Below are 27,397 nucleotides of genomic sequence, written 5' to 3' on the forward strand. Positions count from 1 at the left end.
ATTAGAGTTACGTAGCTTGACCACCTAATAGTTTCATCTGATAATTTAAACAAGCTTACTCTTTATAAAGCATTTAGACATATAAATGTATGAAACAGACATCAATAGGCCTACTATTTCTTTCGCTGGAGGTGCACTGGTTAATACGGCACTTGCTGACAATGGTGCTTTAAATAAAGAAAAAAAACCACTTACATTAATTTCTACGATTTGTATATATATATATATATATATATATATATCTTAGATGTGTAAAGAATTATGCTAAGGTTGTATCTCAATTTGTTTTTTATTTTCAATTTAATCTTTATCACTTATACATAATCATTTGTCAGGGATGTAAGAATTGATTGTTGTTTTTTGTTTTGTTGCTTCCTTAGACTGGAACAAGACTGATTGGACTGGTGGCTACCCCGTACCAGATAAAGACCTTCCTCTGATTCTGCCAATGACCCTCCAGTATCTCTGCCCACCGGTCATCACATTTTTGGGTCTTGGTGCCCTGTCTGCTGCTGTCATGTCTTCCGCCGACTCGTCCATCTTGTCCGCAGCCTCCATGTTTGCACGTAACATCTACCGGTCTGTGTTTAGACATGTGGTCAGTACCTTTCACCTGAACAACCTCTGACCTTTGTGACCAATGATCTTTTGTAGTATAATAGGAACTAAAGGATAACAAATTAAGTCTCTTTGTTGAAGCAGTTAGTCATCTTGGCAGGATAGTATAGAGTGTTGGATCGAATCTGTAATGTCTCTTAATGGAACTGGAGATCTTTTAGGAAACACTTGATATGTCCTGAGTAGAATGTATATAGAGCTTATAATACCCAACTAATCATAAAGGGGAGGTGGCTGAGTGGTAAAGCGTTTGGCTTCCAAACCGGGAGTCCAGAGTTTGAAATCCTGGTTAAGACTGGCATTCGAGATTTTTCAGGATCTTTGGGCGCATCTTGTCCACCCAGCTCTAATGGGTACATGACGTTAGTTTGGCAACAGTAAAGGTGGTTGGTTGCACTAGCGGATCCAGAATATTGGAGTGGGGGGGGCGATTTTTTTTCAAACCCTAACCCTAACGCCCAGTAAACCCTAACCCTATACATAAACGTGCGTACAGCACATATATATATATATATATATATATATATATATATATATATATATATAAGAATAAATAAGCAGTATTTCTCAGTATTTTCATGCATTCTTCACTGCAGAAACGCATTCTCCTGACATCTACAGCTCTTTATCCATCAGTGGAGTTCGGGGCGAAGCCCCTACGCCAAAAAGCGTTTTCTTGCATTTTTCACTGCAGAAACGCCTGCTTCTGACAACTACAGCTCACTATTCATCAGTGATTTTCGGGGCGTAGCCCCGACGCATAAAGCGTTTTCATGCATTCTTCACTGAAGAAACGCATTCTCCTGACAACTATAGTTCACTATTTATCAGTGATTTTCGGGGCGAAGCCCCGACGCTAAAAGCGTTTTCTTGCATTCTTCGCTGAAGAAACACATTCTCCTGACCTAAAGCTCATTATTCATTCTATTAAAAAAAGGACCTTTTGAATAATATTGTACTTGAAAAATATTCTAATTTGAATGTATACGCCCTTAATACATTGCAAATAAAACCGATTTGTTCCTTGAAAAGATCAGATACCCCACATATTTAGATTAAGGCTTTGAGGATCGCCGCCGAAAAAAAATGCAATAAATAATATTCAATAAAATTCAAGCATAAATTGTGAGTTATAGTCCCAAATTTAACTAGAAAAATATTAGATTGAGTAGAGGTTGGAAAAAAGGCTACTCATCTCAATCGTGACTCTTATACTGAAAATTTTTGTTTGAATTCTAACTTTTCCAAAGCAAAGTCTTTCTTAAAATAATTATGATAAATTCATGTGAAATTACATAAACTCTGTCTGGAAATGGGAGGGGCGGTAGAATGAAAACGATTTATCTTCGTTCCTTTTTATAATTTCTGCTAATGATTGCATTTGGCATTAAAGAATAAATTATATTAGTGGCTGATTGTTTTTTACATTTTGTAATTTCTTAACTATAATACAAAAAGAAAAATTATTGCTTTGTCCGATAAGGGAAAGGAGATGGCATGTATCGCCCCTGCCACCTTTTTCCTTTTATATTTACTAATCATAAAATTTGAGATTAGAGTGTGGTGCGACATAATATACAAATGGTATCACATATCAATTATATAGAAATTCAACTATTTTTGTTCACAAACTATGATTCCTCCATAAAAATATGACCGCCCCCCCCACTCACAGGGCTAGAGCGGGGAGGGCAGTACATGCAATCGCCCCCCCCCCCCCCTTACCCCACCGAATCGGCCAAGATACCTGAAGGAGAGCGACATAATATCAAATTTATATATCAATGCAACTAATCTTGCTCACAAACTATGATTTCTCCATAAAAGTAGCACCGCCCCCCCCACTCAAAGGGTTTAGGTGGGAAGGGCAGTAGAGGTTTCGCCCCCCCCCCCCCACACACACACACCAATCGGACAACAGGGGAACGACATAATATAAAGATCGGTTAAAATATCAATAACAAGTTTTAATCATATAGATATTTAATTGATTCTTTTGGCAAGCTGTGATTTCTACAAATAAATTGGACCGCCCCCCCAACTCAAAAGTTTATGGTTGGGGGAGGCGGATTGATGCTATCGCCCCCTCCCGACCCCACCTAATCGGCCAACATACTAGAGGGGGGGGGGCGAAACAATCTAAAAATAGTTTGAAATATAAATAATAAGTATATATTATTAACATAAGTAATAAATTCGTATACAAATTGTGTGACTTCTATACTAAAATTCGTCCGCCCCCCCCCCCTTTGGGGGTGGGGGGGTCGGCCGAGTGGGGGGGGGGCGATCGCCCCTACCGCCCCCCCCTGGATCCGCCAGTGGTTGGTTGTTACGCTGGCCACATGACATTCTCGTTAACTGTGGGCCACAGAAACAGATGACCTTTACATCATCTGCCCATTAGATCGAAACCCTAACCCAAGCTGTGTATGATAAAGGGCCTGTCTTCCTAACCGAGTGATTGCCCCTTAAATGCGGGGAAGTTTAGTGTACCTAATGATCCTATCTTATAGATTACAGATGTTACCTCAAAGAAGAATATAATTACGTCCTACGCATTTTATGTGTCAATCTAGTCATGCATGTTAATCAATGACTTAAACTCTGTTAAGTAGTTGGTTTTCCTGGCTGATTCAGGCAACCCATTCCATTCTCTATACTTTGGGAAAGTAAAAGTAAATATCATTGAACTGATCACACGACATCCTCCTTAAAAGTCGGCTATAGAAACAGATGGGAGTTGCATATAGATGGAAAACTAATGTAGATATAATTCTTACTTTTTTGTGTGTTATCTAATAATTAATAATATTTAATAAATAACCTTGCTATCTCTATAGATTGGTAAGCGATTTATTGTTTGTTAATGTTATAACCATAGACTTATATATTATATCTAGACTGGAAATTTGAAATTATTGATATACACGATTGATTCATTTACAGACCTATATAAATAGATTTTTATGTACGTAACTTTCATCAAGCTCTAAGGGAAGTCGCCCCAATCAATCTTTTCTGTCTTACAAAAGTAGCGATCTTTAGTTTTCAAAGTTTAGAAATAATGCAAAATCATTTCTCTGATTTTCTCTCGAATGGGCTATTAATCACAGAACTATATATTCACGCAAATATATGAAACAAAGCCATTTCCTGTTAGTTTCTATTGAGATAATGTTTTAAAAATTCTACATCGAAATAATTCATGTCTATTGATTTTAATCATCTTACGTACATTTAAATATATTGATTACCTAGATCTTTCTAGATTATGTATCTAAAAATTGCAAAATAATAATTATGAGACGAGAATAGATTTATTTTTGATGTTCAATTACTAGATCTAGATCTAAAAATTAAATTTTATGTTACATAGGTTAGGGTTGAAACAAAAACTTTACTTCTTATAACTACTTTACAAAACAACGCCTTGTTTCAACTTTTTAAAAAATGTTCACATTTTTTGTAGTGTAAAAGATCTCCTTGTCCAGTCTAGATATAATATATACGTCTATGGCTGTAACATTGTTATAATAATTCAGAACACACTAAACATTGTGACTCTAATTTCTTCTCTCCAGGCATCCGAAAGGGAGATCATCTGGGTCATGAGAGCTGCTATTTTTGGTGTGACGGCTCTGGCCCTGGCCATGGCACTGTGTGTTAAGTCTATTTACGTCCTGTGGTACCTTTGCGCCGACCTGGTGTACGTCATTCTCTTCCCGCAACTTCTGTGCGTCATTTACATCAAGAAATCCAACACCTACGGATCCCTGGCCGGATACATCTTCGGTCTCTTCATCCGCATAGCCGGGGGGGAAATGGCCATCGGCCTCCCGGCCTTGTTCAAGTTCCCCCTCTACGACGAGGAGACGGGCATGCAGGGGTTTCCGTACAAGACGTTGGCCATGCTGGTCACCCTCCTCACGTTGGTCGTGGTCTCTTACTTGACTGCCTACCTCTTCGAAACCGGGAAGCTGCCTCGCCGCTTCGACATCTTCATGTGTATCGTGAACATCCCCGACGAGCAGATGGTCCTGGCTTCCAGGGAGAGCGTAGATGAGCACATCAAGTTCGGCCTGTACGGCAAGGAGAACGGGAAGGTCAACCCGGCTCTGAAATTCTCCAACGAGGACCTGGTCAGTGGCGCAGGTGTCGTCAGCGACGAGTCCCTTCCAGGAGAGAAGAAATCTCTCAAACTGCAATAATGTTCGTGGATCATTAGCTCAGTGAATCACTCTTCAAATATTCTTTTTGTTTTGAATCGTATTGTAACAGCTAAATGAACTGACTATGAAATGTTTGGGGAATGGAGTTTAACGTATTGTGTCTTTGGACAGAACGTGCTATGAGCGATAAGCCTCACTTGTTCATCGCCCCACTTTCTCCTGGATAAGTTCCCTTCTTTCTAGCCACTGGGAATAGAAACGAAGAAAACCTTTGGGAATGTCATGAACACTGGGATATCTTACGAGGCAAAGGCTGCATATTTAATGGCATTCCAAGAAGGATTTTATGTGATGTTTACTGTATTAAAGGCTTTGAGAAATAAATGGGTGCATATATTCTAAACTAACAAAGTATCTTAGCCAAATCAAATGTTTTTCTTGTGACTGGAGTAAAGTGTTTTTTCGTTCATCTCAGTCGCAATGATCGTATGTTATACATTGAGGTGATAAAAGCACAAGCTGACATTTTGTTTTTCGATCCCATTATTCTGTGAGCTGAAATCTTTCATTAGCACTTCCTGTGTTCTTATGACCTAGTATAGATTACGTCATTTATGGGTAACATTTCCACAGAGAAGCATTGGCTTCACCGTGACCCAGTCTTAAGACAACTTTACCGATATTTTAATCTATTTATATACATGTTTATCTATGTTTAGAATGTTTCTGTAAACAATATTTTTAAAAAGTATAATTATGAAATCATTTCACTTAAAGCATTAAGACATACATTGTGTGACATTTTTTTTTTGGTTGATTAAAAAAAGAAATAGGAAAGGATCATTGAAGTCAAAAACAAGAAACTTGTGAGAGATTTTTCTAGAACGCTGAGGTGGTCAATTGTAGTCCAACTGAATATCTATTTGATTTTTGATTGGACCAATAAAAATTATCTTATCTTATCTTATCTTATAGTAAGTAATAAAGTTGTCACTATATCGTGAAAAGAAAAAGTAAGAAATGGTAAGAAATTACGAGAAATATATTTCTAGGGTTAATATTAGCTTTTTAAATTTAATTTATATTATATTATATATATATATATATATAGCTCCTCCTTCACTATCGAGTATGAGCACATTTCTCATATCCTATGGACTCGAAGATATATTATAACTTGTGCCAACAATCATAGAGATTATTGTAACATTTGACTATAGCTCATTTTTTAGAACAAAAGAAATTGTAAAACAGAGGCGTCCTTAGCTGTACGGCTTGACCCTGGGCAAATGTCACATGGCTGACTCTTATCCACAACTCCATGCTAAAAGCTTTCACGATAATTGTTCAACATGCCAGACAAACTTTAATGACTAAACTATAATGACTAAACTATAATGACTAAACTTTAATGACTAAACTATAATGACTAAACTATAATGACTAAACTATAATGACTAAACTATAATGACTAAACTATAATGACTAAACTATAATGACTAAACTATAATGACAAAACTATAATGACTAAACTATAATGACTAAACTATAATGACTAAACTATAATGACTATACGGTTTATGTTACGTCCACTGTTGTTGTTACATTAACATATAACGTACTGGTACAGTACATTAGTTAGTGGCATTTTTGTGTTTGATGGTCAGATGGCTATAAAAGAATCCCCATATAGCATGGCCCCTTTCAGGCCTGGTACGGTTGCCCCACTCGCTACTCCCTAAGGCCGCCTCTGGTGTAAGAAATGTGTGTCTCATCTTGTCAATGTTGTACTTCATTTCTTGTGTTTCAATGATTGATGTCTAATAGAAGAACAAATGCAGGGGCGTAACTAGGGATTTGGGGGCCCGGGGGGATAGACCTCTTTGGGGGCCCCTTGCATTTTGACATTCGACATATGACATGTAATAATGTACGCAAAAATATATAAGCCCCAAATCAAATTGGTTCAGTATATCAGTAAACTTAATAAAAAGTAATCAAGACTCTTTTAATGAATAATACCTTTGTTTATTAGTTAAATAATGCACAAGTGACAAATCTCAATTGATATCGCTTCACGTTGTGCATTCTGTGCAGCAAAGACATCTATAACATCAACTACATCGATACTTTCTAGTATTTGTGACTTCACTAACATTAAAGCCATGATAAGCCTTTCTTGTGTCATTGTGCTCCTGAGATAGCTTTTGATGAACTTGAGCTTTGAGAATGATCTCTCACATGACGTAATGGAAGTGGCCTGAGTTAGCAGTATTCGGAGGAGGTTGCAAAGTTTGAGCACACGTAATTACCATATGAAGCCTGTTTCCTCAATATGTCTATTGGTGATTGTATTACTGGTTTGTTGATGAAAAGTGCTCGTGCATCAATGACATCATTGAAAAAGCGATTTTCCATTTATTTCATCATACAAACAGGAAAGGTAGCACAGTTTGTCATAAGCGGGTCTTCATCTAACAGGTGTCTTGGTTCAAGAAGAAACCCAAAGGTATCCATTTTCTTTCCAGCCTTTAAAATCTGCCCTTCATCTCCATATGAAATCTGTCCAGCACTTCTGTCGCAACACGTTTGAATTGCAGTTCTATTGACAGTCCTACATTAGAACTCAACTTCCCATCAAGTCTTTTCTTTCTTCTGGTTTTGATTATTATTATTATAGCTTTTATATTTTATAGCGTTACTTTCATGCTTATAGCATGCTCAGAGCGCTTTGGTTCAATCTCATTTGTGGACCAGTTGGGGGGGGGGGGTAATCTAGGAGTTGGTTTTCCGTGCTGCCTTTAGGCGCTCAGTAAAAGCAACTCTGCCGAGTCGGGTGTCGAACCTCGAGCCAAGACAAGCCAAGTTCAAGTGCACTTAGCCTTTCGACCACGCTTCCCACAGGGATTACAGGGAATACATAGTATTCACTACCTTCGTTTGCTTTTTTTGATGGATTGGGTTTTTGTCAGTTTCTCATCATTTTGCAGAAAGCATGAAAGGGTACTAATTTCTTTAGCAGCTTCCCGTATATGCAGTCCAGACTTTTGTAGTTTCTTCTGAACAATATAAATTGAGAGCAAGAGCTTTGACCAGAATTCAAGATAGGCAAAAAAATCTTAATTTTCCACTGCATGAAGAAGATTCTGTCCTAATATTATATGGTATTACGTCATTGTTGGTTGTTTATGTTTTGTTCGAAAGCAAAAGGATTCAGAGCATACAAAAGTGGGAAAGATCCATATCTCGTTATGCTCGAGTATAGAAATACTCCGATAAGTGGACTGCCGTATTCACCATCACAACTGATGACGAGAAGAAGACTCAGGGAATCATTCCAACTGATCTCAAACTATTGAAACCATCGGTAGCTGAAAATGCAGAGACATTACTCAACGAACGACAGATGAAAAGCAAAGTGAAATACAATGCAAAAGCAAGACTACCTAAAGATTATTATGTCGGAGAGTTCGTCTAGGTCAAACATGGCATAAAGCAGTTGTCATAAAAACATTCAGCACCCAGATCTTACATCATAAAGACAAACGATGGAAAAACATACAGAAGAAATCAACGCTTTTTAAATAAGAGTTTCGATGAAGACATCTCTGGGTACTATGATACCGATGGAAACAATGAACTGCAAACTGTTGGAACAAACGAAACAGACAGTTATAGACCAACGTCTAGAGAACTTGTTGTGCCAGTCAAGACAACCAGAAATGGACGAATTGTTAAAGTTCCTAGTAGACAGGGCGGCCTTACTCCACTGCAGCCTATGCGGTTGCAGTGGGCCCCGCGCTTTCATAGGACACGCGCTAATTCTAAGTGTACATTATTAAATTACACCATTATAACGTATATAAAATAACAGGGTTTTCGTGACCTCCTGATTTCCCAGGGCCTCCAGGAAATCTCATGAAAAGGCAAAATATACGATAAAGTCCTGAACTTTTTTTGAATTTATTCAAATCTCCTGAAGAATAGACGAAATTGACATTTTGGGGTGCCTATAAATAAAAAGTGGCATTTCATTTGATAAAAATGTATTGCAAAGACGAAAGAAGGCCTATTTTTTAATTCAAAAAAAAATAATATTGACATTATGCTCATCCCTACCCAGACTAGGCCCCGCGCGATCCGTTTCGCATAGGGCCCCGCAAATGCTAGGGCCGGCCCTGCTAGTAGATATCACTCTTAAGAACTATAAAAGGAAGGGTGTGATAGTAACTTCAAAAGGAAGGATGTGCTAATATTATATGATATTACATCATTGTTTGTTGTTTATGTTTTGTGCGAAAGCAAAAGGATTAGATGGAAATAAAAAGAGAGTTTCCATTGGATTGAGGAAAAATGAAAAGATGGGTAATAACTCGAGTGTGAAGTTTAATTCTGAAATTATAGACGCCAAACCCGAATAATGGACTATTCTTGCATTATTAAGAATAACTTTTAGATCTGTTATACTCGATTCTGTAAATTTTGCTTCAATGTTAATTAGTGTAGCCATAAAATACTCGCCATTTAGATCTATTATTAGTAAAGGTAACAAGATACCTAGAATTCGCTGAATGTCATGCAGTTTTATTCGTGGCAACAAAGTTTAAAATGTAAAAGTAACTCTAGAACAAACTTTGATCTCTGTGGGAAAATATATTTGTAAAATGTCAACAAAGTCAACGTACTGATAGACCTAGATCTAGGTTTAGTCTTTGTGATAAATTTTTAATCCATAAATGTTGAAAAAAAAAAGACACCCGTTGACACTATTTGTCAATCAAATATATTAATTTATGTATTTACAAATAAATTTCGGACACCCATTTGGGGGCCCCACCTAGGTGGGGGCCCGGGGGGATTTTAAATTTCTCCCCCCCCTCCCCCCCCTTAGTTACGCCACTGAACAAATGTTTGGATCAGGTGTGGAATGAATCCGAGACTTACAAACAAAGACTGATTGCAGCTCCATAACGAGGTTTGTTCATTTGAGATGTGTTTTTAAAAACAAAAATGTCACATTTCCTAAAGAAGTGTTCGAGCAGAGGACGATGTTGTACAACTTCATGACGGTAGAGTCTATCCACTGCCAGCATTGTGTCCATAGTCAGTACACCGGATGCACCTTGCTGTTTACGAAATTGCACTCATATTGGAAAACCTCCAAATGTCTTTGTGTATATAAACAACAACAGACCAACTACTTTTAGTTACAATCGCAACAATTTGTTACTTTTGTAAGGTAGGCAAAGGTTTGGTTTGGTAAACATATTTAACTGATTTAAAGTTCTTCATTATAATTTAGAATGTTCTTAAAACTATACAAAATTTTTTTTTTTTAAATTCACTGTTACCACTGTTACTATTAAACATTTTAAATAACCATCCTCCCCCCTCCCTTTTAAAATGCGATATTAGTTTGCTATGTGGACGTTATTTAAAACTGTTTTGGTGAACTTGTGATGACCTTCAATGTGATCATGTTAAAGTTTAGCTCTTCATTAAGTCAGAGATTGACTTAATAAGTGGTTAGTTTTAAATTGATATTTTTTACTTTTATTTTTTTGTTTGGTTAAGTAGTTTTGTCAAATTAAATTTAAGTGATAGCTGGTTTAGTTTTCATATTAATCTTTTACTATCGAATCTTTTATGACTGTCTCTTTGTCTCTCTTTCTCTCTCTCTAGTTGTCGTTTTAATTACAATCAAATGTAGCTTTGGAAGAGGAGTTATTATTCTTATTTTTACTTCCTAAATCTACTAGTTAAAAGTACACTTGAAAGTGCTTGTATAAGATTAACTGCCTTTTGAAAGGAGACATTGTTCCCTTTGACCTGACCTGCTTTGACCTGACTTGATCTAGTGTACTGTTATTTCATTCCAATGTTTGAACAAAGCAGAAGCAGTGCGTTTCTAAGGTTACCATGGCGATCTATTTGTTAGGACACAGTTTTTTATGTCCCTTTACTGTACCAATGTCACTTCCTTGAACTCAGTCTGACCCACGTCACGTGATAGGCTACAAGCCATGGCGGAAAAATAAACCTGCATGTAACAATACAAATATACATTTACATTGTATATATAAAATAATATTATAACTATTTTTAATGGACTTATGTGTACAGTTTTATATTTAATTATTCCATGTAACAAAGTTTAGTATGTCGGTGACTAAAGACCGTACACATGACATGAGGACCATTACTGAGAAATCCATGTTGTTTTAGTTATGTATTAAGTTAATTTAGAATTGCTGTTATATGTGTGCCTAGATTAGTTGAACTAACGAAATGTTATTGTACTATACTTGAATATGTTTTGTTCAGAACCCTATGGGTGTATATATTGTCCTATGAATGCCATTAGTTTCATTTAGAACCAGGTCAACATGTGCAGTATGTCTACCTGTTTCTATATCAACGGAGAGTCAAGTCCTGGACTACTGTCCAGGCAACATATCACTGAGTTTGAAGAAAACGCCAGCAAATAGAGGACAATATTGAAAGTTAATGGAAATACCTTATAAGATATTTTATGAACTATGTCTACTATGAAAATGTTTCAGTGTCAAAAAAGACTATTATTTGTTATTTTAAGCAAATGTTATAATAATGTTTTTCTTTATTCAACAAATCATCCTTGTTTTTGCTTTGTTTTCAGAGGATATTGACAAACATTCCTTAACATGGCAGTTTAGTTTAAAAACTGCATATATAATAAGACGATTGATTAATCTGGTCAGAGTGATTTACTATTTTAGATTAATAAACATTGTCTTTTCATAAGGATGTTTAGTTGAAACCAAATAATGTGCTAACCAAAGACACTCGACCAGCAAGGGCGATGTACTCTGGCTATTTGGGATGGACTTGATAATGTTTTTGAGGGTATTAATTTAACTTACTTCAAAAGTCTTCAGCTGTCTAAACAAGGGACATTATCTTTGGTGTTTGCCGGAATGGGAAGAGAAACATCCAGATAAAGGGAGAAAATGCCCCCTAATGTTTGTTTTAAAATTAGTTATTAATATTTTATTAATGACAGAAAAAAAATAGAATGGACTACCTATACATTGTACAAATAGTATGGACAATGTGTGGACAAAGCATGACCTTGCATGGACACAATGTGGACATAACGTGCAACATGAACATAACAACGACACAACATGGACACATCATGAGTATGTTGTAAACTTAACATGGACATAAACTGGACATGTAATGGATATAGCATGGACATAACATAGACACATCATGGGCCAATGGTTTACTCCTTCTCTATCCATTGACATTGACAGCTTTCATTGGACCCATTCACAACTTATTTTATTGTGTATGCAGCTTGGCGATACATCTAGATCTGGCTAGTTGTTCAGAATGTATTTATAGATTAGATTCACTGTATATCTGTTTTGTTGTGAGTAGGAACCAAATGTGTTGGAGCAATATTAAAAATATTCTGCAAGAATGATCTCTCTCTGTGTTGTTGCATCAGTTGTTGTGTCCATCTTTAGTTCAGTTTGGTTTCATTGAAGAAACAGCTTGAACATTAACTGAGTTAAAACCTGAACTTATTGTTATATAAATAGTCTACTAATGTCATTCAAGTTAGGTTTTTATTGCTCCCTGGTCGTTAATGCTTACAGAAATAGTGGGACAGAGTGGCCATTTTATAAAGCCTCCAGTCCCAGAATAAAATGCTCTCGGTTCAAATCATGGAAAAGGGGGGTGGGGGGACATATGGTTTCTTTTTCTAAACAAATAGAGTGCAAATACTAGCTGTGGTCACATGAAACCTTGTGAACATTTGATTTCAGTCCAGATTTAATATTAGAAAAACTGCTTTGTAAGAAGAGGGGAAAACAAATCCCAATTTGAGAAACAAATTTGAACAAAAAGACATTGACTTAAAAGAAACTGCTACAAACCGAATCTACATTAGGATTGTCTTAGGTGGTAGTGCAGGTCGTTGCCTATGTGTATTAATGTGCTGAAGTGTAGTAAACTCGAACTGCTTCTTTGCCAAACAAGAGGACAGGAACCTCGTTGTAAAATGGGTGTTAAAGTTAATGTTTGTTATAGTTATGGTGTGTTTAAAGATCGCTTTTTGTCTGGGTGCAACCGTGCGTGATTTGAGTCACGGGTTTGCCCTCCTACTATTGGTGTTCATAATTGTTTTTTTGTTGAGCGCAACTTTCATGCTTATGCTCAGTGCGCTATGATCCAATTACTATTATGAGCTAGTGGGCAGTGGGAGAATTGGAAATAGGAGAATTGGAAGTGGGAGAATCGGAAGTGGGAGAATTGGAAGTGGGAGATTTAACTTGCACGAGATTTGTACCAGACAGAGTGAGTTGATAGAAGCTTTGTACTATGACTCCTTCTGTCTCGGAAGACAATGGATGCGCCCATATGAGTCACTGGCTTTTGATACATCTTGAGATGGGGCAGAATCTGGAGGGACTGATCAAGCCAATTCTGGAGCGGCAGAGTTTGCCACAGTTCGTTAAAGTATATGCATCTGTCCTAGGGCTAGCTGACATGGCAGCTTTCTTTTTCTTTCTCTTGGCTGACGCAGCTTCGTTTCTTTTGCACTCGGCGAAGTTCGTACCAGCAAGTACAGTCTGTCTCCATGCTGTCCGGTCTTGGGCTATCTCCCCCCACATACTTTGTTCGATGCCCATGGCTCTCATGTCTCGCTTGCAGACATAAGTGAACAATGACACGAGTAGATCTAAACGTCTACAGGGAGGAAGGACAGACTTGAGTGTACACACAAACATTTGATAAGAAGTCAGCATCACCAAACAAAGTCGTCGGGTTGGTCACATTTTATGTACAGGGAAATTAATCACACACAAAGATTGAACAATCAAAAGGTCAAATGTTTGTAGTCGTTGTGACCTGGTTACATCACAGATAAATTCTTTGTTGTGGCACACAGTTGGACTAACGTAAGCATATAGATGGACTAACACAAGCATACAGTTAGTCTAACACAAGCATACAGTTGGACTAACACAAGCAAACAGTTAGTCTAACACAATCATACAGATGGACTAACACAAGCATACAGTTAGTCTAACACAAGCATACAGTTAGTCTAACACAATCATACAGATAGACTAACAATCATACTAAGTTGTTTCAAAAAGAATAGAGACGTCAGTGACACTATTTATGGTGTACACATGTATACGCTATGACTCTACATTCCAAAGCTAGATATGGAACTATCTCTTACTGTTGGACTCTCTCACTCTCTCTTCTTTTAATATCTCTCTTTCTCCTTCTATCTTTCACAATTACTTTGTTATTTTTCCCTCTTTTTTTCTTTTTCCTTTCTCTCTCTCTCTCTCTCTTTTCTCTCTCTCTCTCTCTTCATCTATCGCTCTCTCTATCTGTAGCTTTAAGCCGAGATACAAGGCTACGTTAAAAAATAAAATTTCCAAAACTCTCTCATACATTCAGGGTGACGGAATAGGGTATAAAATAGTTGATACTTTTATACGAGGTTATGCTAATGAAACTAACATATTTGGAAACACAGCAACCTTTTCCCAAGATAATGGCTACAAGCTGTGCCAGGGATATCGTCTTTCGAATTAGCCTTCCCTAAACTTTGATTTCTAGAAATAATATTTTTTTAAACTTTAATTTGAATGCCACTCTAGCAGGTGAATCGATTTTTTTTATGAGGTTCTCATAGGACAAAAAATTCCTATAATTAAAAAGGCACTTTTTTTTATTCCAATATGTAACAGTCACATAGACCAATGCTATGTCTTCAACTAGTGGCTTGTGTGGAGGGGAGAAGAAGCGGAGATTTTCTTCCATTGAATTATTTGAACTAAACAAAAAGTGAGACGGACACACGGACACACTGCTATCCATTGAAATCTGTTCCTCCATTGGTCAACTCCCTAAATTGATGAATCTGCTGACTTATTCCACTAAATGTAGACCCCGCGGGTGTAGTCATTGATGAAGATGGTTGTCCATAGTCTACCTCCACCACATGTGACACGCGTTGAACTGTGGTTGTCTTTGTGACAACCTCCGTGGTTGTGCCGTCTGGAGACGTGTAGGTCTCCTTCTTGGTCGTACTGGGAACAATGGTCACGTCAAAGTCAGAGGAAATAGCTGCATAGGCGGCTTTCGCTGAGGAAGTTTCGTCCCTAAGCCACATGGCGTCTTCGTCGGAATTTTCTCCGCCCATGTATTGGGCGTCCTGGATGTGCGTGACTTCTCCGAACGTGACGGCTGATGGACGAGCTGGCGTGTCTAGGATGTGGACAGAGTCGGTATAGTTACTGAAGTTACTGAGCCGCCTCTGTATCTCAGATATAGATTCTCTGTGGTCGTGGCCAGAACCTATTCTTTGTTCCAGTTGGGTCACTGTGTCTTTTGTTTCTGGGTCAAGATGTGTGTCCTGGATTATAAAAGAGACCTGTTTGATTTCTTATATGTCAGCATCACTTATTGGTAAGAAAAGAAATAAATAGATGAAGCTGGCTGTAAGAAAGTAGACAACTTCCGTTGGTCAGATTGAGACAATTCGTTATAGCCAATTGCTCGCAAGAAGACCCGCGAGAAAAATTAATCCAAGACACAAAAAATATAGTTAAACAATTTAGCAACGGTATAAACTAGGAACAGTTGCTAGATTCATAAACAATATTTTAATTAGCTTGTGTTCTATTTGGGCATAAACCTAGTTTGGTCCATACATTTTGTTTCAGGGCAATTTGTTTTTTAATTCAAGACAGATACTATATGACCCACTTTTGTCACTTTTGAGGATACTAAAAATTAAACTCCTAATTGTGCTAGACATTACGAAGTCTTTCTTAACTCATGGATGTTGGAAAATATTATTTATTTATAAAATAACATAGTTATCACTTATATGTCTTCTTATTTGTATTGTCCTAAGAGTTGAATCAAGACTCATGGAACTCTTAGACTTATGGAAACTTGCTTCCATCTGCCTGTCTGGTAAATTATATGTAGCAAGAATTAGATAGTCAATGAAGTCTAAGAATTAGTCAATGAAATATAAGAATTAGTCAATTATATCTAAGAATTAGATTGTCCATTATATCTACTCACACTTTCTATCACTTTCTTTATTATCCTGTTAAGGAAAAAAATTGATAGATGATAGAGACGCATAATAGCATAACAATTTATAAATCAAATATCCAATAGTCAAACATATTACATAGATATACATACAAATAGTAGAAAACATTTTGTCAGATATGTCTCAGTTTATATTTGACTATTTTATCAGAGATTTTATAAATGTACCTGATGGTCATAGAATGTGTAACTAACGGATTATATGGAACAAGCACTACATTAGTTTATTTTATCAACTGTAGTAAGCATTCAATTTCTCTCTCTCTCTCTCTGTCTCTCTCTCTCTCTCTTTCTGCCTCTCTCTCTCTTATAGTTGAAATAAGAGATCAACATTCCAATAAATATTATCAAACGAACTAAGCCTTAAATTTCAAACCAAAACTAAAATTCAAACTCAAAATTTAGAAGACTCGATCACAGTTCTAGACAAATACAACCTGTAAAAGTTGAGCTCAAACTTACTTTAGCACTAGAGCACAATATTGAAGAATATTTCATCATTGGCAATTTAAGTTATGTATTGCAAAACGCAGGAATATATCAGGAGTTTGAACTGGTGCAGCGTGATTAAAGTTTTGAAACTAAAGTATGCCAATGTAACTTCTGTAGAGTGTTGGGATCATTTGGCAAACGTTTTTTTTTTTCAACAAGATACCAAGTAAAAGATATCCTAGCCTTTAACTCTTTCTCTCCGTAATTATTTATCACATTCTGGTGGAATCAACGTTGGTATCGTCAGTTAGGAGAGAAAGAGTTATGAGGTTATTCACACTGTAGCCAAGTGCTCTAGCCACTGGAGTCACCACGAGTTAATATTTATACTGGACTCCTAACAATCGTTGGTCACATGCTAAAACAATATTGACGATATCTTGAAAGTTTGCCTTATAAATTGATAAATGCGTTCTATGTGCATATCTTTATACTCACATGTCGGGAATCTTGTGGGCCGAATGTTTCTTGATAACTGTATCAAAGATTTAGAAAAAAATATATATATATATATAATAAATCTAAACTTTCTAAAATATATATAACCATTTCAGACTTTATTATCATTCGAAGGGTACAGTAAAGAAGAAAAACTAAACATTCCTATGAGACCAGGTGAGATAAAGTTTGAAGCCCTGCTTCGTGTGTTGGTTGACCTAACAAGTCTACTAGTTGACAGTACTGTTACAGATTCAAATAGTAAGGCTTGGAAAGTATGCTGAATTGTTTTATTAGCTTTTGTTCGACTGGCATTAGTCATTTATTTGAAGTCTCACCTTTTCCCTTGGTCATTGGGGTAGGTCAGGTCAACTCTTTTCATTTAACGAACACTCGACTGTCAAAGTTCAAGAGACTATTTTGTTTACCTTTATAATTTTCTCTTCTCTTGCGGTCATACTCCTCATCGTCGCTCTGGTCACTGCCGCTGGCCTGAGTTTCACTGGAATGGCTAATTATTATTTGAGGCACTGCAGCGTTGACCCTGTGAAGTGAGGTCGATGTCGGACTCTGCCCATGGGCTGAGAAGCGAGACGGGTGACCTGCATCTGTTAGTGGGGAAGAATGGACGGCGTGGACACGGCTGGGCCTGTCATCTTGACCGGTTGAGTAGTGACCGTAGATGACCTGGGGACCTTTTTGTGAAGAAACAACAAAACCACTGCTCTCGTTAAGGTCCACCTCCTGTGAGTCAGCTATAACCAGCTTACCGCCCTCGCCAAGAGTGACTTGCTGTTTGATGGTGTGACTTCGGACTATTTCAGGCTGATCAACGAATCCCTGCGTTACTGGCGGCACCCGGTACAGAAATTTGTTATCCTCTACCGAGACTTCTAGGTCTCGGTCATTATGATGACCATTGGCCACGTCAACATCCTCCTCGATAACATAACTGCGGACAACCTTCCCATCCGTTTCATGAATCACGTGCTCTGGCGGGGGCTCTCTCTTGTGTCTGGAAGCATGGCCGTAGACGTACTGACCGCTGGGCTTACTCACTTTGTGACCAGCTACTATTTCATCATTGCCTGAAGACTTCCTGATCGTCGTGCCTTGTTCAGTGTTTGAAATGTTTATAACTGAAACTGTCCTACCGTCCTGTACTATTTGAGTTATACTGTCTTGGTATTTACTGGATCTACGCCGCTTGTATTTTCTCTCCCATTGATAAGATTCTTTAGGATAAATCAAGAATTTTGGTCTGAAAATATACCCACAAAAGAGTATTGGTATTATTCAAAAGGATTTTAACAGAACAATTACAATATATCTATGAAACTGAGTTCCGAGGAAGGTAAGATAACAATAAAGTTACTGGACAGGTTTAAAAAAAGAAAAGAATATATGTAAATAGTGGTAGTCGCATTGGGCGCAAAGGGTGCAGACTGAGCCAGTCACTGACATGGAAAAATAAAAGTTTTGTTTAGCCGACAATATTTGTTTCAGGAATTGTATTGTATGCTGAATAAGCTTACGATTACTTAGTAATGATTGTTTTTGTTTGGAAAGTTTATCTTTGAGAGGTAGTATAGTGGATGTAGTGACAACCTGAGTCAATCGCACCGGTTGACAGCAACCCTTTCGATGTAGTGGTTCTCACAAACGTATACATGTCTCTAAAAGTATAAAGTACTAAAGAGAAGTGAGAACGACTCATAGCTGCCTGCTCACCAATGTGGACACACAGTTGCAAGTGACAAAAAAACAACATCAGGCTAAACTGTCATAAAGAGACATGCAGTAATTAAAATAGATGTAGTGAATTAATTTGTTGGCTAGATTGTTCTTGATGTCATTCGTCCGACACCATGATTCCTAATGTAGATTTGAGAGAACCTTGACAAGTTTCATTCCAGATTAGATCACTATCTGCCTTGTACACTAACTCCTTGCCTACAATACGACTTACATTCAGAGTTCAAGAGTTAGCCTTTACTGCCTGGTACACCAGATACTCACGTACCATAAAGTAAACAGATCAAAAGACTATCCCTTGTTTTGTTTATGAGATACTCACTGATAAGCATGTATCCTGTTGGAGTAATTAAAGTCGGCATCCACATCTGTCACAGTCGACCTGCTCACCCCCGATGCCCAGGCAGACACGTCACCAGGTCCATAGCGTGGCAACTTGGTCAATTTGTTGTTCTCGAGACGTCTGTCGGTAAATATTAGAAAACAAAATGGAGATCATTGGAGGGAAACGATAAGAACCCAAACCATGAGCTGATTCTATTTAGTCTCCACATTGCTGTCTTGTTTGAACTCAAGACATTTCATTGAACTCTGTAATCTAACGATATTATAACTTATATTATACGGATGAAAATGAATAAGAAAAAACTATAATTCTATTCATTACAGCCTGTATTGTAATCGTCCCTAGTGGAAGCATCTCAGGCTTTAGAAGATGACATTCAAATATGAAGATAGGATCAATTCTTAGTATTACAGGCCCCTAGAAGATGACATTCAAATATGAAGATAGGATCAATTCTTAGTATTACATGCCCCTAGAAGATTACATTCAAATATGAAGATAGGATCAATTCTTAGTATTACATGCCCCTAGAAGATGACATTCAAATATGAAGATAGGATCAATTCTTAGTATTACATGCCCCTAGAAGATGACAATCAAATATGAAGATAGGATCAATTCTTAGTATTACATGCCCCTAGAAGATTATATTCAAATATGAAGATAGGATCAATTCTTAGTATTACATGCCCCTAGAAGATGACATTCAAATATGAAGATAGGATCAATTCTTAGTATTACATGCCCCTAGAAGATTGCATTCAAATATGAAGATAGGATCAATTCTTAGTATTACATGCCCTTAGAAGATGAACCTGACTCGCTAACCAATGCGTTAAATGTATGTAAGGTGCGTCAATGTTAAATTAATGAAAATTCTCAAACTCAAAGCTTTTATTAATGGAATATTAACAGGCTACAAAATGAAATCATATTTCTGAACTTCAGCTCCATTTGTTTTTCTAATTGTCTTAAAAGCGAATCACATTTTTGTTTAACTTACGATGTATTGCTGAATTCAGCAAAGAGATAACCATGTACTCTGCACAGGACACACACACAACTTGATCTAGCTTAGTTCGTTTATTTGTTTTGCTTTTTTTTTTACCAGAAAGAAATTTTAATTTATGCTTCATTCATCTTTTTGTTTGGCAAGAGGAAAGCCAAGAAAACCCTGGATTTATGAAGGGACAAAAATAAAAACACAACAACAAAAAAAAAAAAAACTTTGCGCTTCATCATTTTATTAAATAAAAATTTTTTATGCTGACAAAGTTAGATATAAGAGACGAATTACGATTATTTCAAATATTTTCTATCAAATACAGCGTGCTACTAACTCCACTGACCTGTAACAGACGTAAGAGGCTAGAATACAGGCCACAAGAAGAAGAAATATCAAGACACAAGATGTAGCAATCAGACCAACTGCTTCTCTTTCCAGCGCCATTCACAGTCACCTCCAAGACCTGTGCCTGAATCATTGACCTCTTCCTGTGACTTCAGGTCATTATTGTTGAGTGTGTGCTCTGAAAGATAATAAATATAGATCTTCAATTATTAGAATAACTACAATTTTTTTTTAAAACTTTAATATAAAGTATTTTAATATAAGTTTAAACCCAAGCCCATTAGGATGATAATAAGTTATTTTATGGCTGGCAAGCAATCAAAAATAATAAAGCTGTTTGTATTTAGACCAATGCTCTATATCTTGGTGAAGGTCTAGTTCAATTTAATCTAGCCTGGTGTATCCGATGTACTCGCTGACAAGCTTTGCATTTTAAAAGTTATATGACCATTTTTTGTGCTCTGTTTAGCATCGGAGAATCAAATGTTCTAAGCTCTACCGTTTCTGCCACAAAGTAGTTTCACTGTGTGGGAGCCATAAACATATTAATATATGGTGGAAGCATTCTTGACATATTAATATATGTCTATGGTGGAAGCGTTTTAGACATTAAAAACTTAAAATGGGCAAATAACTAGCTGCAATAAAGGAGACTTGATACGAGGATGAACTGCTACGCATTGAGAAATTTTCAAAATTCTAGCTCCATTGTTTGTTTCTAGTTGGCAACAGGGAAGCTCCATTTAGAGTCCTTGACATTGTGGAGTTGATCGTGAAAACCGTTTGATTGTCAAAAGAGCTGAGCAGAAGTCTCTTCGAGCTCTAGGCATGTAAGCCTGCCTGAACAACCGTTCTGTCTGGAAGAGATCCAAGTCAATACCTATGTAAAGCTTTGCTATTTCCGATATATCTGGCACTCCTGGCGCATGGACTAGAATGCATGGCCGAAGGCCGAGTACACAGGGAACCTCCGCCATTTTCCTATGTTGTACCAAGCTAATCGTGCAGGACTCGCCATTAGTGTAACGGTCCTTTGAGGAACGGCGCATGGATTATCGACAGGGACGTGGAAGCTCTCTTTCAACTCCGCACCGTGCAATTGGAAAGCTCTCGCATTCCCTTGGACACTCCCACAGGAGTTTTGTTTTGCTATTCATTTAGCCGAATCACTTCCTCAAATGATCGTTTCCACCCGAATGCCTCGTTGAGGGATCGTGAAAACCTGGACAAGCCAATAGTACCTAACCATTGAGGACTTCACTTTGTTTTGTAACATCTTTATTTATTTTTCTTTTTGATTAGATATCTTCATACTGTGTCTATAAATTGTGTCTATAAATTGTGTCTATAAATTTTGTCTTTATTGGTTTCATGGCAGCCTAGATATTTGTTAGTAATATCTGAAAAAAAATAGACAAAAATGTTGTTAGTTTTTCAATTTTAGGTATTGTACCTGGTAATGAAGATAAAGACCTATTTCATCTTTTTTTTAATGCTGCTAATGTACCTGAGGTATATGGACTCGACCCCCCACACACACACACACACTTTTTTTTGGTTTTCCAAAAGAGAGTGAACTTAAAAGAAGGAACAAGATTCCTCTTTTTTATGACGTCATTCTTACTGAATAAGAATAAATATACACATGAAGCTAACACAAGGTGGTTTATAAAATGAAGTACACATGTGTATGTGCGCAACATACTTGTGTGTGTTTATGTATGTATCTGTATGTGTAGCATGGGCGTAGCCAGGGGGGGTTCTTGGGGTTCAAACCCCCCCCCGAAATGAAATCCCCCACCCCCGCAGGGTGGGGGATGGAATTAAGTGACTGATTTTTGCTTTCATTTTGTTTATTTTAGGTGAGATTTTAATACTAATTCATCACTTACCACAGCACAGCCGAGGCAGTTTTGAGTTAAAAACCCTCTACCAGGGGGTTTTGAGATTTAAAAAACCCCTATCAGGGGGTTTTGAGATACAAATCCCTCTACCAGGGGGCTTTGAGTTTAAAACCCCCTACAGGGGGTTTTGAATTTTAAACCCCCTACCAGAGGTTTTTGCAGTTAAACCCCCTCTTCTATAAAACAAAACAAAAAAAATGCCAACAACAATCCCCAAATTCCAACAGCACAGTTGAGGAAGATTTTGATTTTAAAACCCCATCCAAAATTTACGATAACCCCATCTTCAATATAAAAAAAAGCAAATTACACACTCAAAATTCTATGAGAGTAGCCAAAGGAGTTTTGAGTTTAATCCCCCCCCCCCTTTCAGTTGGGGTTTGAAGCTAAAAAGTACCTCTTCAATATAAAAAAAAAAGCAAATTACACACTATAAAATCTATGAGCGTAGCCAAAGGGGTTTTGAGTTTAAATCCCCCTCCTCCAGATGGCTTTTTCTTTAAAGTTTAAAACCCCTCCAGATGGTTTTGAGTTTAAAATTCCCCTACAGAGCGTTTAGAGTTGAAAACCTCTCTCTTCAATATTATTTTAAAGCAAACTACAGTCACCAAATTCTATGATCGTAGCTAAATGGGGTTTTGAATTAAAAACAAAACAAAAACCCAGAGATTTTTTAGTTTAAAACACCTCAACAGATGATTTGACGAAAAAAACTTTCCTTTTCGATATAAAATCTAAAGCGAAATACAGGCATGTAATTCCAAGAGCGTAGTCAAGAAAGGTTACAAATTTCTACCAGTGGCTTGGGCTCCATTAATTAAGTGTGAATAGTCTTCTGCCGAAATTGAAAATCATTAAATGTGTCTCAACAAAGATGGCTAAGACAGATTTTAGGAGTCAGTCATAGAGATCGGGTCTAAAGCAAAGAAATCATATGCCGAACTGGGAGTCGAATCCTTAGTAAGGTTGTGACAGAGCGTCGCATGACATGTTTTCCGACAAAATGAATTACGCAAAATAAGAGTAGCGGAAACAGCTTGCAGGAAAATGCGCCGAACGGCGCGAGAGGGTCTAAGTCAGTAAGAATAGCACATTAGGTTTTTGAAATAAAACTTTTTAATAGCAAGATAATGCACTGTAGATACCTCAGAATATGCATTTTGTTGGCTTTCAATACCAGAAATAGTGCTCGGCGGCGGGGCTTCGAATGTAATACAGATTAATTATGTACACACACACACACATATATTTTTTTTTCGGGGGGGGGGGGGGAGGTCCGGGGGGGGATTCCCAAAACCCTCCCCGAAAAAAAATCCTGGCTACGCCCATGATGTGTAGATGTATGTGTGATCACACTGACTGCTACAGGACGCTATTATATCGGGGGAAAACACTCAAGGAGAATAATTGAAGTACCTCACAGTCTAAAGAAATCAATCAAAGCCGAACTTTCTTTTCATGCTTTTAAACGAGTCACTATAATCCCTCGGTAAGAAACAAGGAGTGATTCTCAAAAAGTACGCTTAAGGTGGGGCTCGTCAATTCACTTTTAAAATAACCTGCTAAACATATTGGCCTCAATGTTGGAGAACTTGTTTATATGTGTATATGTGTATAGACAGATAACAGTGAATCTCACATTGCTAGCATTTGTAGCATTTCAGCTGATAGTGTTAGAGAGAGGTACGCCACTTTGAGAAGCGTTGAAATAAATCACTTGCCATTAGAAATAAATCTATCCACCGACATGTCATTTCTAAAGGGTTTATTTCACAAAGGGGCTGTTCATCTCATCCTAGAGACTGAAGAGTTCTGTGGCAATAAAAGCCCTGTCTGAAGAGGGGCGAGTTTGAAGTGTTCTAATCGAATTGTTTACACAACATTAGAAACAAAGTACAGCAAAGTGGGGGGAAGGGGGGAAGCTTAAGAGGGACTGGGTGGGGAGGGGGGAGTTTGATTTCATTATTCTGTTGATATTGATTATCGCTAGTTAACATACTTTTGTTGGGCGTAAAGTGTCAGGTTTCCGAACGAATGAAACACTTGTACAAGATTGGTACAATTATTGGAGAGGCGCTACAATAGACAGTATTAAATGTAATAATTGTTTCGTGTTTGTTTTTTGGGGTGGGTGAGGTCAAAACAAAATAATTGTATCTCTGCATCGATAGAAAAAAATGTATTGCGCATCGTCTTCTAAGTCAAGCTCTAAATCCTTTTAATATTGGAATATTATAAATTGTAGGCCTACTAGATCTATACAGACAGGATTCTTTCTCGTGGAGAAGGGGGGAATGGGGCGGGGTTGTTCCATTGGTTTTAATATAACATTTATTAATTTTTAAGAGAAAAGCAAGTTGCATAAAGGAGGTATTGTCTTTTTTCTTTAAAAAGTATTTTGAATATTTTTTTCTTGTCTCATATTCCTGTCTTACTGAGCAGTTCTTACCTTATTTCCATCAGTGAGAAACTAAAAGTAGACTTCATGTTTCACCATTTGTCTGTTTTTAGCGGCCCCCGAAAGGGGAAAAGACGCTATTAGTTTTGTGTGAAATGTCTGTCCGTCTGTCCGTCCGTCCCGTTTAGATCTCGTAAACTAGAAAAGCTATTAAAAATCCGACATCACAATATTTTAGACCATTCAAAGTTCTGATGCAACGGCTACTTTTTTTTTCTGAAAGTGAAAAATCTAATTTTTAAAATCAGTTATGCAAGCAGTTTTTTAAGAGAAAAAGCTAATTAGTATGCATTATAAGTTAGACCTAATTTAAAACAAATAGTAATCTTATAAATTTCATTTTCTAAAACTTTTCTTTTTATTGCTGAGAGGTAAAGCGCTTGGCTTCCGAACCGGGGGTCCCGGGTTCGAATCCTGGTAAAGACTAGGATTTTCAACTTTGGAATCTTTGGGCGCCTCTGAAATGACTTAGCTCTAATGGGTACCTGACATTAGTTGGGGAAAAGTAAAGGCAGTTGGTCGTTGTGCTGGCTACATGACACCCTCGTTAAGCGTAGGCCACAAAAACAGATAAACTTTACATCATCTGCTCTATAGACCACAAGGTCTGAAAGGGGAACTAGTTAGGCCAGGTTCACATGTAACTTTACATTCACTTTCACCTATCCTTTGATCTGCTGGACCGTAGGGCACTACACAAGATCTGTTAACCTTCATTTTCCATTCTTATCTCTCATTTGTCTTTGATATAATTTCATTCGGATGTTCTTTCTGAAAATATTAAAGCCTGCCTGTGTGAACCACTTCGGGGGCCGATTTTGAGTTTGTGTTTCCACACAAACTGTCTTTTGTAACCTTGTTGTTTTTAAATTTCAGATATAGTGAATTCTCTTTAAGGATGTCTTTCTATTACGGAGCCTAGTTGTTGAATTGTGTTTGTTTTTTTGTGCATAACTTAAATATCCATAAAGTGAAATTTAATTTGGCATTGAAGAAATTCTTGCAAAGTTTTTTTTACAACTCACTCTGTCTGGTACAAATTGTGAGCACTTCATTTCTTCAGCTACCTACACTCATTTACCTTCAACTATGCACGGTTATTGTCCCGGACCAACCACGAATCAATAGAAAACTATTACCAATTAATTTTAATTGGAAATTTCTATGATAATTATCACACACTCATACACAATACACACACACACAAAGCCGCACGCACACATCCTCAAACAGAATTTAGATCTAGTAAGAATGTATTTAAAGCATTCTTTAAAATACAAATAAGTGTGAATATAAATCTTAAATTCTCTTTAGTATCAGAAGTTCCAGGTATACTGTAAAACCAAAACATCAGTAAATGTAAAGATATGACATATTATGCATTGCGTACTTACATCTATATGCTACACCCTGTCACCTGCACACAAGAGAACTTTACAAGCGGAAAAAGAAAGAAACTTTCTTGTATCCTAGCACATATGACCACCACATAAACTACAGTCGGGTCCTGTTATTCAATGTCTTAAGAGCTACCCCCCCCCCATACACACGCAAATACAGACACGCCTGCCTGGAATGGCGATATAACCCAATTCAGTATTTCTATTGATTAACAAAACTTGTAACCCAGACACGCCAATATGAATGAATGAATAAATAGTCTGTGTAGACGTGGGTCTGTCTGTCGGTAGACGTTGGTCTGTCTGTCGGTAGACGTGGGTCTGTCTCAATACATTTCCGTGTGTCTGTGGACAAACTTCCAAAGGGAGAAACAAAAAGTATGTGCAGCTAGCTGGCTGTGATACAGACTATGATACAAACTATGATACAAACTATGATACAGACTATGATACAGACTATGATACAAACTATGATACAGACTATGATACAAACTATGATACAAACTATGATACAAACTATGATACAGACTATGATACAAACTATGATACAGACTATGATACAAACTATGATACAGACTATGATACAAACTATGATACAAACTATGATACCGACTATGATACAGACTATGATATAAACTATGCTACAAACTATGATACAGACTATGATACAGACTATGATACAAACTATGATACAGACTATGATACAAACTATGATACAGACTATGATACAAACTATGATACAGACTATGATACAAACTATGATACAAACTATGATACAGACTATGATACAGACTATGATACAAACTATGATACAAACTATGATACAAACTATGATACAGACTATGATACAGACTATGATACAAACTATGATACAAACTATGATACAAACTATGATACAGACTAAGATACAGACTATAATACAAATTATGATACAGACTATGATACGAACTACTATGATATAAAGAGTATGATACAAACTATGAAACAGACTATGATACAAACTATGATACAAACTATGATACAGACTAAGATACAGAGACACAAACTATGATACAGACTATGATACAAACTATGATACAGACTATGATACAGACTTTGATACAAACTATGATACAAACTATGATACAAACTATAATACAAACTATGATACAGGCTATGATACAAACTATGATACAGACTATGATACAAACTATGGTACAGACTATAATACAATCAATAATACACAGGCTTCAAAACCCAAAAGAAACAATAAACTTAAGTATTAACTGTTATAGACGCAATCATATTAACGCATGCATAACCTGAGCTTGATTAACTAGTG

At 37.0% G+C, this 27,397-nt stretch overlaps 2 protein-coding genes across 9 annotated transcripts in view; one reads left to right on the plus strand and one right to left on the minus strand.

Moving 5' to 3' along the window:
- The window catches only part of LOC106079019 (high-affinity choline transporter 1-like), a 94,298-nt gene extending 82,043 nt beyond the window's left edge, over positions 1 to 12,255 (plus strand). For all 6 annotated transcript variants that reach the window (XM_056020626.1, XM_056020627.1, XM_056020625.1 and 3 more), the window contains 2 exons: positions 381 to 598; positions 4,200 to 12,255. In XM_056020626.1, coding sequence (XP_055876601.1) covers positions 381 to 598; positions 4,200 to 4,826 — 845 coding nt within the window. In that variant the 3' untranslated portion in view covers positions 4,827 to 12,255. The remainder of the gene's footprint in view (positions 1 to 380; positions 599 to 4,199) is intronic.
- On the minus strand, positions 8,084 to 26,267 carry LOC106079017 (uncharacterized). Of its 3 annotated transcripts, none has more exons than XM_056020634.1 (7): positions 26,071 to 26,267; positions 20,313 to 20,492; positions 18,940 to 19,080; positions 17,291 to 18,123; positions 16,863 to 16,899; positions 15,900 to 15,924; positions 8,084 to 10,827 (listed from the first exon to the last, which is right to left on the minus strand). In XM_056020634.1, exons 2-7 carry the CDS (start codon positions 20,411 to 20,413, stop codon positions 10,747 to 10,749), a joined length of 1,218 nt encoding a protein of 405 aa, XP_055876609.1. In that variant the 5' UTR covers positions 20,414 to 20,492; positions 26,071 to 26,267; the 3' UTR covers positions 8,084 to 10,746. The 3 variants fall into 3 exon arrangements, with proteins under 3 accessions (XP_055876609.1, XP_055876607.1, XP_055876608.1); XM_056020632.1 differs by lacking the exon at positions 8,084 to 10,827 and adding an exon at positions 13,604 to 15,219; XM_056020633.1 differs by lacking the exons at positions 8,084 to 10,827; positions 26,071 to 26,267 and adding exons at positions 13,604 to 15,219; positions 24,218 to 24,346.
- Between the last annotated feature and the right edge of the window lie 1,130 nt (positions 26,268 to 27,397).

This window comes from Biomphalaria glabrata, chromosome 2 (assembly GCF_947242115.1).
Source record: "Biomphalaria glabrata chromosome 2, xgBioGlab47.1, whole genome shotgun sequence".
Taxonomy (NCBI): Eukaryota; Metazoa; Mollusca; class Gastropoda; family Planorbidae; genus Biomphalaria; species Biomphalaria glabrata.

Excerpts from the sequence above, each read along its gene's own strand:
- LOC106079017 (XM_056020632.1), bottom strand. The coding sequence starts at position 20,413 with ATGGCGCTGGAAAGAGAAGCAGTTGGTCTGATTGCTACATCTTGTGTC. Across the intron at positions 19,081-20,312 it reads GCCTCTTACGTCTGTTACAG|ACGTCTCGAGAACAACAAAT; the intron begins GTCAGTGGAGTT and ends ATTTACCGACAG. Across the intron at positions 15,925-16,862 it reads GCCCACAAGATTCCCGACAT|GATAATAAAGAAAGTGATAG; the intron begins GTGAGTATAAAG and ends TTTCCTTAACAG.